The sequence below is a fragment of the Cherax quadricarinatus genome, chromosome 29 (assembly GCF_038502225.1).
Source record: "Cherax quadricarinatus isolate ZL_2023a chromosome 29, ASM3850222v1, whole genome shotgun sequence".
NCBI lineage: Eukaryota > Metazoa > Arthropoda > Malacostraca > Decapoda > Parastacidae > Cherax > Cherax quadricarinatus.
The window spans coordinates 601,651-619,150 of NC_091320.1; the positions used below are offsets into that span (position 1 = coordinate 601,651).

Genomic DNA, 17,500 nt, shown 5'->3' on the forward strand with positions numbered 1-17,500 from the left:
TTAAAGAAGTATTCACAGCGGAGACAGGAAGAACTCCAAGAAGTCAGAACAAGGAAGTACTACAACAAAGGAAATACCAGCAAGTGCTGGATGAAATTCACACAACCGAGGAGGTGGAGAAGCTGCTAAGTCAGACCGGACATCATCTCTCTGTGGGTCCTTAGAGAGAGAGCAGAGACTCTGTGTGTGCCGCTAACAACAATCTTCAATACATCCACTGAAAGTGGGCAACTACCTGAGATATGGAAGATGGCAAATGTAGTCCCAATTTTTAATAAATGAGACAAACACGATGCATTAAACTACAGACCTGTGTTACTGACGTGTATAGTATGCAAAATCACGAAGAAGATTATCAGGAGGAAAGTGGTGGAGCACCTAGAAAGGAACAAGCTTATAAACGACAACCAGCACGGTTCCAGGGAAGGAAAATCCTGTGTCACAAACCTACTGGAGTACGACACGAGAGAGAGGGGTGGGTGGACTGCATCTACGCTCACAAGAAGTTAGTTCAAAAGAGAATCACGCACGCATAACAGGAAGGACACTGCAATGGATCAGAGAATACCTGACAGGGAGGCAACAACGAGTCCTGGTACGTGACGAGGTGTTAGAGTGGGCACCTGTGACGAGCGGGGTTCCACAGGGGTCGGTCCTAGGACCAGTGTTATTTTTGGTATACGTGAATGACATGATGGAAGGGTTAGAACCAAAAGTGTCCCTGTCTGCAGATGATGTGAAGTTAATGAGGAGAATTAAATCGGAAGAGGATCAGGCAGGACTACAAAGAGACCTGGACAGACTGGACACCTGGTCCAGCAACTAGCTACTCGAATTTAACCCGCCAAATGCAAAGTCATGAAGATCGGGGAAGGGTAGAGAAGAAGGCTAGGTGGCCAAAGACTGCAGACCTCACTCAAGGAAGGGTATTTTGTGGTGAGTATAATACCAAGCACATCTTCTGAGACGCACATCAACCAGATAACTGCTTCAGCATACGGGCGCCTGGCAAACCTGAAAATAGCGTTCCGATACCTCAGTAAGGAATCGTTCAAGACTGTACACCGTGTACATTAAATTAAGGGATGTTAGGAAGTATTTCTTCAGCCACAGAGTAGTCAGTAAGTGGAATAGTTTGGGAAGCGATGTAGTGGAGGCAGGATACATACATAGCTTTAAGCAGAGGTATGATAAAGCTCACGGCTCAGGGAGAGTGACCTAGTAGTGATCAGTGAAGAGGCGGGGCCAGGAGCTCGGACTCGACCCCCGCAACCTCAACTAGGTGAGTACAACTAGGTGAGTACAACTAGGTGAGTACAAACACACACACACACACACACACACACACACACACACACACACACACACACACACACACTGCAGTACCTCCAGAGCTGCAACAATCGGGGTCCTGCCAGTTGTGTCTCCAGCGTTTACATCAACAGTTGGATACGAGGCCAGCTGCTGCACCACCTCCACCTGCCCAGCCTCACATGCCAACCCCAGAGCAGACAACCCATCCGGTGTCAGAGCGTTAACATCCAGCGTTCGAACCTTCAGCAGATTACACAACATCGCATGAGAATGTGGTGGTGGAGGCTGTAATGTAGTAGTATTGTGAGTGTAGTGGGGAGACATAGTGGAGATGTGTGAGTATGGCATAGTTACTGGAGGCACAACAGTGTCAGTGTAACATAGTTACTGGAGGTACAACAGTGTCAGTGTAACATAGTTACTGGAGGTACAACACTGTGAGTGTAACATAGTTACTGGAGGTACAACACTGTGAGTGTAACATAGTTACTGGAGGTACAACAGTGTCAGTGTAACATAGTTACTGGAGGTACAACACTGTGAGTGTAACATAGTTACTGGAGGCACAACAGTGTCAGTGTAACATAGTTACTGGAGGTACAACAGTGTCAGTGTAACATAGTTACTGGAGGTACAACACTGTGAGTGTAACATAGTTACTGGAGGCACAACAGTGTCAGTGTAACATAGTTACTGGAGGTACAACAGTGTCAGTGTAACATAGTTACTGGAGGTACAACACTGTGAGTGTAACATAGTTACTGGAGGCACAACAGTGTCAGTGTAACATAGTTACTGGAGGTACAACAGTGTCAGTGTAACATAGTTACTGGAGGTACAACACTATGAGTGTAACATAGTTACTGGAGGCACAACAGTGTCAGTGTAACATAGTTACTGGAGGTACAACAGTGTCAGTGTAACATAGTTACTGGAGGTACAACACTGTGAGTGTAACATAGTTACTGGAGGCACAACAGTGTCAGTGTAACATAGTTACTGGAGGTACAACACTGTCAGTGTAACATAGTTACTGGAGGTACAACACTGTGAGTGTAACATAGTTACTGGAGGCACAACAGTGTCAGTGTAACATAGTTACTGGAGGTACAACACTGTGAGTGTAACATAGTTACTGGAGGTACAACACTGTGAGTGTAACATAGTTACTGGAGGCACAACAGTGTCAGTGTAACATAGTTACTGGAGGTACAACACTGTGAGTGTAACATAGTTACTGGAGGCACAACAGTGTCAGTGTAACATAGTTACTGGAGGTACAACACTGTGAGTGTAACATAGTTACTGGAGGTACAACACTGTCAGTGTAACATAGTTACTGGAGGTACAACACTGTAAGTGTAACATAGTTACTGGAGGTACAACACTGTGAGTATAACATAGTTACTGGAGGTACAACACTGAGTGTAACATAGTTACTGGAGGTACAACACTGTCAGTGTAACATAATTACTGGAGGTACAACACTGTGAGTGTAACATAGTTACTGGAGGTACAACACTGTCAGTGTAACATAGTTACTGGAGGTACAACACTGTGAGTGTAACATAGTTACTGGAGGTACAACACTGTCAGTGTAACATAGTTACTGGAGGTACAACACTGTCAGTGTAACATAGTTACTGGAGGTACAACACTGTGAGTGTAACATAGTTACTGGAGGTACAACACTGAGTGCAACATAGTTACTGGAGGTACAACACTGTCAGTGTAACATAGTTACTGGAGGTACAACACTGTGAGTGTAACATAGATACTGGAGGTACAACACTGTGAGTGTAACATAGTTACTGGAGTTACAACACTGTCAGTGTAACATAGTTACTGGAGGTACAACACTGTGAGTGTAACATAGTTACTGGAGGTACAACACTGTGAGTGAAACATAGTTACTGGAGGTACAACACTGTCAGTGTAACATAGTTACTGGAGGTACAACACTGTGAGTGTAACATAGTTACTGGAGGTACAACACTGTGAGTGTAACATAGTTACTGGAGGTACAACACTGTGAGTGTAACATAGTTACTGGAGGTACAACACTGAGTGTAACATAGTTACTGGAGGTACAACACTGTCAGTGTAACATAGTTACTGGAGGTACAACACTGTGAGTGTAACATAGTTACTGGAGGCACAACACTGTCAGTGTAACATAGTTACTGGAGGTACAACACTGTGAGTGTAACATAGTTACTGGAGGTACAACACTGTGAGTGTAACATAGTTACTGGAGGTACAACACTGTCAGTGTAACATAGTTACTGGAGGTACAACAGGGGCGTTGACCCCCGAAACTCTCTCCAGGTAAACAACACTGTGAGTGTAACATAGTTACTGGAGGTACAACACTGAGTGCAACATAGTTACTGGAGGTACAATACTGTCAGTGTAACATAGTTACTGGAGGTACAACACTGTGAGTGCAACATAGTTACTGGAGGTACAACACTGTGAGTGTAACATAGTTACTGGAGGTACAACACTGTCAGTGTAACATAGTTACTGGAGGTACAACACTGTGAGTGTAACATAGTTACTGGAGGTACAACACTGTGAGTGTAACATAGTTACTGGAGGTACAACACTGTGAGTGTAACATAGTTACTGGAGGTACAACACTGTGAGTGTAACATAGTTACTGGAGGTACAACACTGTGAGTGTAACATAGTTACTGGAGGTACAACACTGTGAGTGTAACATAGTTACTGGAGGTACAACACTGTCAGTGTAACATAGTTACTGGAGGTACAACACTGAGTGTAACATAGTTACTGGAGGTACAACAGTGTCAGTGTAACATAGTTACTGGAGGTACAACACTGTGAGTGTAACATAATTACTGGAGGTACAACACTGTCAGTGTAACATAGTTACTGGAGGTACAACACTGAGTGTAACATAGTTACTGGAGATACAACACTGTGAGTGTAACATAGTTACTGGAGGTACAACACTGTGAGTGTAACATAGTTACTGGAGGTACAACACTGAGTGTAACATAGTTACTGGAGGTACAACAGTGTCAGTGTAACATAGTTACTGGAGGTACAACACTGTGAGTGTAACATAATTACTGGAGGTACAACACTGTCAGTGTAACATAGTTACTGGAGGTACAACACTGTGAGTGTAACATAATTACTGGAGGTACAACACTGTCAGTGTAACATAGTTACTGGAGGTACAACACTGAGTGTAACATAGTTACTGGAGATACAACACTGTGAGTGTAACATAGTTACTGGAGGTACAACACTGAGTGCAACATAGTTACTGGAGGTACAACACTGTGAGTGTAACATAGTTACTGGAGGTACAACACTGTGAGTGTAACATAATTACTGGAGGTACAACACTGTCAGTGTAACATAGTTACTGGAGGTACAACACTGTGAGTGTAACATAGTTACTGGAGGTACAACACTGAGTGTAACATAGTTACTGGAGGTACAACACTGTGAGTGTAACATAGTTACTGGAGGTACAACAGTGTCAGTGTAACATAGTTACTGGAGGTACAACACTGTGAGTGTAACATAGTTACTGGAGGCACAACAGTGTCAGTGTAACATAGTTACTGGAGGTACAACAGTGTCAGTGTAACATAGTTACTGGAGGTACAACACTGTGAGTGTAACATAGTTACTGGAGGCACAACAGTGTCAGTGTAACATAGTTACTGGAGGTACAACAGTGTCAGTGTAACATAGTTACTGGAGGTACAACACTGTGAGTGTAACATAGTTACTGGAGGCACAACAGTGTCAGTGTAACATAGTTACTGGAGGTGCAACAGTGTCAGTGTAACATAGTTACTGGAGGTACAACACTGTGAGTGTAACATAGTTACTGGAGGCACAACAGTGTCAGTGTAACATAGTTACTGGAGGTACAACAGTGTCAGTGTAACATAGTTACTGGAGGTACAACACTGTGAGTGTAACATAGTTACTGGAGGCACAACAGTGTCAGTGTAACATAGTTACTGGAGGTACAACACTGTGAGTGTAACATAGTTACTGGAGGTACAACACTGTGAGTGTAACATAGTTACTGGAGGCACAACAGTGTCAGTGTAACATAGTTACTGGAGGTACAACACTGTGAGTGTAACATAGTTACTGGAGGCACAACAGTGTCAGTGTAACATAGTTACTGGAGGTACAACACTGTGAGTGTAACATAGTTACTGGAGGTACAACACTGTGAGTGTAACATAGTTACTGGAGGTACAACACTGTGAGTGTAACATAGTTACTGGAGGTACAACACTGTGAGTGTAACATAGTTACTGGAGGTACAACACTGAGTGTAACATAGTTACTGGAGGTACAACACTGTCAGTGTAACATAATTACTGGAGGTACAACACTGTGAGTGTAACATAGTTACTGGAGGTACAACACTGTCAGTGTAACATAGTTACTGGAGGTACAACACTGTGAGTGTAACATAATTACTGGAGGTACAACACTGTGAGTGTAACATAGTTACTGGAGGTACAACACTGAGTGTAACATAGTTACTGGAGATACAACACTGTGAGTGTAACATAATTACTGGAGGTACAACAGTGTCAGTGTAACATAGTTACTGGAGGTACAACACTGTGAGTGTAACATAGTTACTGGAGGCACAACAGTGTCAGTGTAACATAGTTACTGGAGGTACAACAGTGTCAGTGTAACATAGTTACTGGAGGTACAACACTGTGAGTGTAACATAGTTACTGGAGGCACAACAGTGTCAGTGTAACATAGTTACTGGAGGTACAACAGTGTCAGTGTAACATAGTTACTGGAGGTACAACACTGTGAGTGTAACATAGTTACTGGAGGCACAACAGTGTCAGTGTAACATAGTTACTGGAGGTGCAACAGTGTCAGTGTAACATAGTTACTGGAGGTACAACACTGTGAGTGTAACATAGTTACTGGAGGCACAACAGTGTCAGTGTAACATAGTTACTGGAGGTACAACAGTGTCAGTGTAACATAGTTACTGGAGGTACAACACTGTGAGTGTAACATAGTTACTGGAGGCACAACAGTGTCAGTGTAACATAGTTACTGGAGGTACAACACTGTGAGTGTAACATAGTTACTGGAGGTACAACACTGTGAGTGTAACATAGTTACTGGAGGCACAACAGTGTCAGTGTAACATAGTTACTGGAGGTACAACACTGTGAGTGTAACATAGTTACTGGAGGCACAACAGTGTCAGTGTAACATAGTTACTGGAGGTACAACACTGTGAGTGTAACATAGTTACTGGAGGTACAACACTGTGAGTGTAACATAGTTACTGGAGGTACAACACTGTGAGTGTAACATAGTTACTGGAGGTACAACACTGTGAGTGTAACATAGTTACTGGAGGTACAACACTGAGTGTAACATAGTTACTGGAGGTACAACACTGTCAGTGTAACATAATTACTGGAGGTACAACACTGTGAGTGTAACATAGTTACTGGAGGTACAACACTGTCAGTGTAACATAGTTACTGGAGGTACAACACTGTGAGTGTAACATAGTTACTGGAGGTACAACACTGTGAGTGTAACATAGTTACTGGAGGTACAACACTGTCAGTGTAACATAGTTACTGGAGGTACAACACTGTGAGTGTAACATAGTTACTGGAGGTACAACACTGAGTGCAACATAGTTACTGGAGGTACAACACTGTCAGTGTAACATAGTTACTGGAGGTACAACACTGTGAGTGTAACATAGTTACTGGAGGTACAACACTGTGAGTGTAACATAGTTACTGGAGGTACAACACTGTCAGTGTAACATAGTTACTGGAGGTACAACACTGTGAGTGTAACATAGTTACTGGAGGTACAACACTGTGAGTGTAACATAGTTACTGGAGGTACAACACTGTCAGTGTAACATAGTTACTGGAGGTACAACACTGTGAGTGTAACATAGTTACTGGAGGTACAACACTGTGAGTGTAACATAGTTACTGGAGGTACAACACTGTGAGTGTAACATAGTTACTGGAGGTACAACACTGAGTGTAACATAGTTACTGGAGGTACAACACTGTCAGTGTAACATAGTTACTGGAGGTACAACACTGTGAGTGTAACATAGTTACTGGAGGCACAACACTGTCAGTGTAACATAGTTACTGGAGGTACAACACTGTGAGTGTAACATAGTTACTGGAGGTACAACACTGTGAGTGTAACATAGTTACTGGAGGTACAACACTGTCAGTGTAACATAGTTACTGGAGGTACAACAGGGGCGTTGACCCCCGAAACTCTCTCCAGGTAAACAACACTGTGAGTGTAACATAGTTACTGGAGGTACAACACTGAGTGCAACATAGTTACTGGAGGTACAACACTGTCAGTGTAACATAGTTACTGGAGGTACAACACTGTGAGTGCAACATAGTTACTGGAGGTACAACACTGTGAGTGTAACATAGTTACTGGAGGTACATCACTGTCAGTGTAACATAGTTACTGGAGGTACAACACTGTGAGTGTAACATAGTTACTGGAGGTACAACACTGTGAGTGTAACATAGTTACTGGAGGTACAACACTGTGAGTGTAACATAGTTACTGGAGGTACAACACTGTGAGTGTAACATAGTTACTGGAGGTACAACACTGTGAGTGTAACATTGTTACTGGAGGTACAACACTGTGAGTGTAACATAGTTACTGGAGGTACAACACTGTCAGTGTAACATAGTTACTGGAGGTACAACACTGAGTGTAACATAGTTACTGGAGGTACAACAGTGTCAGTGTAACATAGTTACTGGAGGTACAACACTGTGAGTGTAACATAATTACTGGAGGTACAACACTGTCAGTGTAACATAGTTACTGGAGGTACAACACTGAGTGTAACATAGTTACTGGAGATACAACACTGTGAGTGTAACATAGTTACTGGAGGTACAACACTGTGAGTGTAACATAGTTACTGGAGGTACAACACTGAGTGTAACATAGTTACTGGAGGTACAACAGTGTCAGTGTAACATAGTTACTGGAGGTACAACACTGTGAGTGTAACATAATTACTGAAGGTACAACACTGTCAGTGTAACATAGTTACTGGAGGTACAACACTGTGAGTGTAACATAATTACTGGAGGTACAACACTGTCAGTGTAACATAGTTACTGGAGGTACAACACTGAGTGTAACATAGTTACTGGAGATACAACACTGTGAGTGTAACATAGTTACTGGAGGTACAACACTGAGTGCAACATAGTTACTGGAGGTACAACACTGTGAGTGTAACATAGTTACTGGAGGTACAACACTGTGAGTGTAACATAATTACTGGAGGTACAACACTGTCAGTGTAACATAGTTACTGGAGGTACAACACTGTGAGTGTAACATAGTTACTGGAGGTACAACACTGAGTGTAACATAGTTACTGGAGGTACAACACTGTGAGTGTAACATAGTTACTGGAGGTACAACAGTGTCAGTGTAACATAGTTACTGGAGATACAACACTGTGAGTGTAACATAGTTACTGGAGGCACAACAGTGTCAGTGTAACATAGTTACTGGAGGTACAACAGTGTCAGTGTAACATAGTTACTGGAGGTACAACACTGTGAGTGTAACATAGTTACTGGAGGCACAACAGTGTCAGTGTAACATAGTTACTGGAGGTACAACAGTGTCAGTGTAACATAGTTACTGGAGGTACAACACTGTGAGTGTAACATAGTTACTGGAGGCACAACAGTGTCAGTGTAACATAGTTACTGGATGTGCAACAGTGTCAGTGTAACATAGTTACTGGAGGTACAACACTGTGAGTGTAACATAGTTACTGGAGGCACAACAGTGTCAGTGTAACATAGTTACTGGAGGTACAACAGTGTCAGTGTAACATAGTTACTGGAGGTACAACACTGTGAGTGTAACATAGTTACTGGATTCACAACAGTGTCAGTGTAACATAGTTACTGGAGGTACAACACTGTGAGTGTAACATAGTTACTGGAGGTACAACACTGTGAGTGTAACATAGTTACTGGAGGCACAACAGTGTCAGTGTAACATAGTCACTGGAGGTACAACACTGTGAGTGTAACATAGTTACTGGAGGCACAACAGTGTCAGTGTAACATAGTTACTGGAGGTACAACACTGTGAGTGTAACATAGTTACTGGAGGTACAACACTGTGAGTGTAACATAGTTACTGGAGGTACAACACTGTGAGTGTAACATAGTTACTGGAGGTACAACACTGTGAGTGTAACATAGTTACTGGAGGTACAACACTGAGTGCAACATAGTTACTGGAGGTACAACACTGTCAGTGTAACATAATTACTGGAGGTACAACACTGTGAGTGTAACATAGTTACTGGAGGTACAACACTGTCAGTGTAACATAGTTACTGGAGGTACAACACTGTGAGTGTAACATAGTTACTGGAGGTACAACACTGTGAGTGTAACATAGTTACTGGAGGTACAACACTGTCAGTGTAACATAGTTACTGGAGGTACAACACTGTGAGTGTAACATAGTTACTGGAGGTACAACACTGAGTGCAACATAGTTACTGGAGGTACAACACTGTCAGTGTAACATAGTTACTGGAGGTACAACACTGTGAGTGTAACATAGTTACTGGAGGTACAACACTGTGAGTGTAACATAGTTACTGGAGGTACAACACTGTCAGTGTAACATAGTTACTGGAGGTACAACACTGTGAGTGTAACATAGTTACTGGAGGTACAACACTGTGAGTGTAACATAGTTACTGGAGGTACAACACTGTCAGTGTAACATAGTTACTGGAGGTACAACACTGTGAGTGTAACATAGTTACTGGAGGTACAACACTGTGAGTGTAACATAGTTACTGGAGGTACAACACTGTGAGTGTAACATAGTTACTGGAGGTACAACACTGAGTGTAACATAGTTACTGGAGGTACAACACTGTCAGTGTAACATAGTTACTGGAGGTACAACACTGTGAGTGTAACATAGTTACTGGAGGCACAACACTGTCAGTGTAACATAGTTACTGGAGGTACAACACTGTGAGTGTAACATAGTTACTGGAGGTACAACACTGTGAGTGTAACATAGTTACTGGAGGTACAACACTGTCAGTGTAACATAGTTACTGGAGGTACAACAGGGGCGTTGACCCCCGAAACTCTCTCCAGGTAAACAACACTGTGAGTGTAACATAGTTACTGGAGGTACAACACTGAGTGCAACATAGTTACTGGAGGTACAACACTGTCAGTGTAACATAGTTACTGGAGGTACAACACTGTGAGTGCAACATAGTTACTGGAGGTACAACACTGTGAGTGTAACATAGTTACTGGAGGTACAACACTGTCAGTGTAACATAGTTACTGGAGGTACAACACTGTGAGTGTAACATAGTTACTGGAGGTACAACACTGTGAGTGTAACATAGTTACTGGAGGTACAACACTGTGAGTGTAACATAGTTACTGGAGGTACAACACTGTGAGTGTAACATAGTTACTGGAGGTACAACACTGTGAGTGTAACATAGTTACTGGAGGTACAACACTGTGAGTGTAACATAGTTACTGGAGGTACAACACTGTCAGTGTAACATAGTTACTGGAGGTACAACACTGAGTGTAACATAGTTACTGGAGGTACAACAGTGTCAGTGTAACATAGTTACTGGAGGTACAACACTGTGAGTGTAACATAATTACTGGAGGTACAACACTGTCAGTGTAACATAGTTACTGGAGGTACAACACTGAGTGTAACATAGTTACTGGAGATACAACACTGTGAGTGTAACATAGTTACTGGAGGTACAACACTGTGAGTGTAACATAGTTACTGGAGGTACAACACTGAGTGTAACATAGTTACTGGAGGTACAACAGTGTCAGTGTAACATAGTTACTGGAGGTACAACACTGTGAGTGTAACATAATTACTGGAGGTACAACACTGTCAGTGTAACATAGTTACTGGAGGTACAACACTGTGAGTGTAACATAATTACTGGAGGTACAACACTGTCAGTGTAACATAGTTACTGGAGGTACAACACTGAGTGTAACATAGTTACTGGAGATACAACACTGTGAGTGTAACATAGTTACTGGAGGTACAACACTGAGTGCAACATAGTTACTGGAGGTACAACACTGTGAGTGTAACATACTTACTGGAGGTACAACACTGTGAGTGTAACATAATTACTGGAGGTACAACACTGTCAGTGTAACATAGTTACTGGAGGTACAACACTGTGAGTGTAACATAGTTACTGGAGGTACAACACTGAGTGTAACATAGTTACTGGAGGTACAACACTGTGAGTGTAACATAATTACTGGAGGTACAACACTGTGAGTGTAACATAGTTACTGGAGGTACAACACTGAGTGTAACATAGTTACTGGAGATACAACACTGTGAGTGTAACATAATTACTGGAGGTACAACACTGTCAGTGTAACATAGTTTCTGGAGGTACAACACTGAGTGTAACATAGTTACTGGAGGTACAACACTGTGAGTGTAACATAATTACTGGAGGTACAACACTGTCAGTGTAACATAGTTACTGGAGGTACAACACTGAGTGCAACATAGTTACTGGAGGTACAACAGTGTGAGTGTAACATAGTTACTATAGGTACAACACTGAGTGCAACATAGTTACTGGAGGTACAACACTGTGAGTGCAACATAGTTACTGGAGGTACAACACTGTGAGTGTAACAGAAAGTTACTGGAGGTACAACAGTAACTGTTAACATGGTGACCTACCTGCAGAAGGGCTGTAACAATAACACGGTAACCCAACATGGAGGCCCACATTAGTGCTGTCATTCCCTGGTCATCTCTAGCCTCCAGATCAACACCGTCAGTTTCCACCAGTGCCAGTGCCGCCTCCACGTTGCCACTCTTGCACGAGTGCAACAACGCAGTGCACATCCGGTCGTCTTTACAGTTCAGCTACGTACCAGGTGGACAATATGTTACTATTTAATTTATATATATATATATATATATATATATATATATATATATATATATATATATATATATATATATATATATATATATATATATATATATATATATATATATATATATATATATATATATATATATATGTATATATATATATATATATATATATATATATATATATATATATATATATATATATATATATATATATATATATATATATATATATATATATATATATATATATATATATATATATATATATAAATTAAATATATATATATATATATGTATATATATATATATATATATATATATATATATATATATATAGATATATATATTTATATATATATATATATATATATATATATATATATATATATATATATATATATATATATATATATATATATATATATATATATATATATTTCAACAAGTCGGCCGTCTCCCACCGAGGCAGGGTGACCCAAAAAGAAAGAAAATCCCCAAAAAGAAAATACTTTCATCATCATTCAACACTTTCACCTCACTCACACATAATCACTGTTTTTGCAGAGGTGCTCAGAACACAACAGTTTAGAAGCATATACGTATAAAGATACACAACATATCCCTCCAAACTGCCAATATCCCAAACCCATCCTTTAAAGTGCAGGCATTGTACTTCCCATTTCCAGGGCTCAAGTCCGGCTATATAAAATAACCGGTTTCCCTGAATCCCTTCACTAAATATTACCCTGCTCACACTCCAACAGATCGTCAGGTCCCAAATACCATTCGTCTCTATTCACTCCTATCTAACACGCTCATGCACGCTTGCTGGAAGTCCAAGCCCCTCGCTCATAAAACCTCCCTTACCCCTTCCTTCCAACCTTTTCGAGGACGACCCCTACCCCGCCTTCCTTCCCCTACAGATTTATACGCTCCATGTCATTCTACTTTGATCCATTCTCTCTAAATAACCAAACCACCTCAACAACCCCTCTTCAGCCCTCTGACTATTACTTTTATTAACTCCACACCTTCTCCTAATTTCCACACTCCGAATTTTCTGCATAATATTTACACCACACATTGCCCTTAGACAGGACATCTCCACTGCCTCCAACCGCCTTCTCGCTGCTGCATTCACAACCCAAGCTTCACACCCATATAAGAGTGTTGGCACTACTATTCTTTCATACATTCCCTTCTTTGCCTCCATAGATAACGTTTTTTGACTCCACATACCTCAACGCACCACTCACCTTTTTTCCCTGATCAATTCTATGATTAACCTCATCCTTCATAAATCCATCCGCCGACACGTCAACTCCCAAGTATCTGAAAACATTCACTTCTTCCATACTCCTCCTCCCCAATTTGATATCCAATTTTTCTTTATCTAAATCATTTGATACCCTCATCACCTTACTCTTTTCTATGTTCACTTTCAACTTTCTACCTCTACACACACTCCCAAACTCATCCACTAACCTTTGCAATTTTTATTTAGAATCTCCCATAAGTACAGTATCATCAGCAAAAAGTAACTGTGTCAATTCCCATTTTGTATTTGATTCCCCATAATTTAATCCCACCCCTCTCCCGAACACCCTAGCACTTACTTCTTTTACAACCCCATCTATAAATAAATTAAACAACCATGGTGACATTACACATCCCTGTCTAAGACCTACTTTTACCGGGAAGTGTTCTCCCTCTCTTCTACACACCCTAACCTGAGCCTCACTATCCTCATAAAAACTCTTTACAGCATTTAATAACTTACCACCTATTCCATATACTTGCAACATCTGCCACATTGCTCCCCTATCCACTCTATCATATGCCTTTTCTAAACCCATAAATGCAATAAAAACTTCCCTACCTTTATCTAAATACTGTTCACATACATGCTTCAATGTAAACACTTGATCTACACATCCCCTACCCACTCTGAAGCCTCCCTGCTCATCCGCAATTCTACATTCTGTCTTACCTCTAATTCTTTCAATTATAACCCTACCGTACACTTTTCCTGGTATACTCAGTAAACTTATTCCTCTATAATTTTTACAATCTTCTTTGTCCCCTTTCCCTTTATATAAAGGGACTATACATGCTCTCCGCCAATCCCTAGGTACCTTCCCCTCTTTCATACATTTATTAAACAAAAGTACCAACCACTCCAACACTATATCCCCCCCCCCCCTGCTTTTAACATTTCTGTCATGACCCCATCAGTTCCAGCTGCTTTACTCCCTTTCATTCTACGTAATGCCTCACGTGCCTCCACCACACTTACATTCTGCTCTTCTTCACTCCTAAAAGATGGTATACCTCCCTGGCCAGTGCATGAAATTACCGCCTCCCTTTCTTCCTCAACATTTAAAAGTTCCTCAAAATATTCTTGTCATCTACCTAATACCTCCCTCTCCCCATCTACTAACTCCCCTACTCTGTTTTTAACTGACAAATCCATAATTTCCCTAGGCTTTCTTAACTTGTTTAACTCACACCAAAATATTTTCTTATTTTCATTAAATTTCTTGCAGTGCCTCTCCCACTCTATCATCTGCTCTCCTTTTGCACTCTCTCACCACTCTCTTTACCTTTCTTTTACTCTCCATATACTCTGCTCTTCTTATAACACTTTTGCTTTGTAAAAACCTCTCGTAAGCTACCTTTTTCTCTTTTATCACACCCTTTACTTCATCATTCCACCAATCACTCCTCTTTCCTCCTGCCCCCACCCTCCTATAACCACAAACTTCTGCCCCACATTCTAATACTGCATTTTTAAAACTCATCCAACCCTCTTCAACCCCCCCACTACTCATCTCTGCACTAGCCCACCTTTCTGCCAATAGTCGCTTTTATCTCACCCGAACTTCCTCCTCCCTTAGTTTATACACTTTCACCTCCCTCTTACTTGTTGTTGCCACCTTCCTCTTTTCCCATCTACCTCTTACTCTAACTGTAGCTACAACTAAATAATGATCCGATATATCAGTTGCCCCTCTATAAACATGTACATCCTGGAGCCTACCCATTAACCTTTTATCCACCAATACATAATCTAACAAACTACTTTCATTACGTGCTACATCATACCTTGTATATTTATTTATCCTCTTTTTCATAAAATATGTATTACTTATTACCAAATCTCTTTCTACACATAGCTCAACTAAAGGCTCCCCATTTACATTTACCCCTGGCACCCCAAATTTACCTACTACTCCCTCCACAACATTTTTACCCACTTTAGCATTGAAATCCCTAACCACAAGTACTCTCACACTTGGTTCAAAACTCCCCACGCATTCACTCATCATTTCTCAAAATCTCTCTCTCTCCTCTACACTTCTCTCTTCTCCAGGTGCATATTCACTTACTATAACCCACTTTTCACATCCAACCTTTATTTTACCCCACATAATCCTTGAATTAATACATTTATAGTCCCTCTTTTCCTGCCATATCTTATCCTTCAACATTATTGCTACTCCTTCTACACTTCTCACTTTGACAATTTTCTTCTTCTTATTCTTTTTAGTAATCTTTACAGGAAAAGGGGTTACTAGCCCATTGTTCCCGGCATTTTAGTTGACTTTTACAACACGCATGGCTTACGGAGGAAAGATTCTTATTCCACTTCCCCATGGATATAAAAGGAAAAGTAATAAGACCAAGAACTATTAAGATAAAATCAAAGAAAACTCAGATGAGTGTGTATAAATAAATGTGGACATGTAAGTGTAGTGTGACCTAAGTGTAAGGAGAAGTAGCAAGACGTACCTGTAATCTTGCATATTTATGAGACAGACAAAAGACACCAGCAATCCTACCATCATGTAAAACAATTACAGGCTTTTGTTTATATTCACTTGGCAGGATGGTAGTACCTCCCTGGGTGGCTACTGTCTACCAACCTACTACCACAGGACGGTAGTACCTCCCTGGGTGGTTGCTGTATACCAACCTACTACCACAGGACGGTAGTACCTCCCTGGGTGGCTACTGTCTACCAACCTACTACCACAGGACGGTAGTACCTCCCTGGGTAGCTACTGTCTACCAACCTACTACCACAGGACGGTAATACCTCCCTGGGTGGCTACTGTCTACCAACCTACTACCACAGGACGGTAGTACCTCCCTGGGTGGCTACTGTCTACCAACCTACTACCACAGGACGGTAGTACCTCCCTGGGTGGTTGCTGTCTACCAACCTACTACCACAGGACGGTAGTACCTCCCTGGGTGGTTGCTGTCTACCAACCTACTACCACAGGACGGTAGCACCTCCCTGGGTGGTTGTTGTCTACCAACCTACTACCACAGGACGGTAGTACCTCCCTGGGTGGTTGCTGTCTACCAACCTACTACCACAGGACGGTAGTACCTCCCTGGGTGGTTGCTGTCTACCAACCTACTACCACAGGACGGTAGTACCTCCCTGGGTGGTTGCTGTCTACCAACCTACTACCACAGGACGGTAGTACCTCCCTGGGTGGTTGCTGTCTACCAACCTACTACCACAGGACGGTAGTACCTCCCTGGGTGGTTGCTGTCTACCAACCTACTACCACAGGACGGTAGTACCTCCCTGGGTGGTTGCTGTCTACCAACCTACTACCACAGGACGGTAGTACCTCCCTGGGTGGTTGCTGTCTACCAACCTACTACCACAGGACGGTAGTACCTCCCTGGGTGGTTGCTGTCTACCAACCTACTACCACAGGACGGTAGTACCTCCCTGGGTGGTTGCTGTCTACCAACCTACTACCACAGGACGGTAGTACCTCCCTGGGTGGTTGCTGTCTACCAACCTACTACCACAGGACGGTAGTACCTCCCTGGGTGGTTGCTGTCTACCAACCTACTACCACAGGACGGTAGTACCTCCCTGGGTGGTTGCTGTCTACCAACCTACTACCACAGGACGGTAGTACCTCCCTGGGTGGTTGCTGTCTACCAACCTACTACCACAGGACGGTAGTACCTCCCTGGGTGGTTGCTGTCTACCAACCTACTACCACAGGACGGTAGTACCTCCCTGGGTGGTTGCTGTCTACCAACCTACTACCACAGGACGGTAGTACCTCCCTGGGTGGCTACTGTCTACCAACCTACTACCACAGGA

General features: G+C 42.0%; 1 protein-coding gene across 4 annotated transcripts in view; it reads right to left on the reverse strand.

Annotated features, from left to right (window-relative positions):
* LOC128690495 (serine/threonine-protein phosphatase 6 regulatory ankyrin repeat subunit B) overlaps positions 1-17,500 on the reverse strand; it is a 65,120-nt gene that overhangs the window by 26,588 nt on the left and 21,032 nt on the right. For 3 of the 4 annotated variants that reach the window (XM_070089575.1, XM_070089576.1, XM_070089574.1), the window contains exons 4-5: positions 12,157-12,345; positions 1,387-1,554 (exon numbers count right to left, since the gene is read on the reverse strand). The exons of the other annotated variant lie outside the window; for it this stretch is intronic. In XM_070089575.1, the coding sequence (XP_069945676.1) occupies positions 1,387-1,554; positions 12,157-12,345 (357 nt within the window). The remainder of the gene's footprint in view (positions 1-1,386; positions 1,555-12,156; positions 12,346-17,500) is intronic. 4 annotated transcript variants of the gene reach the window in all.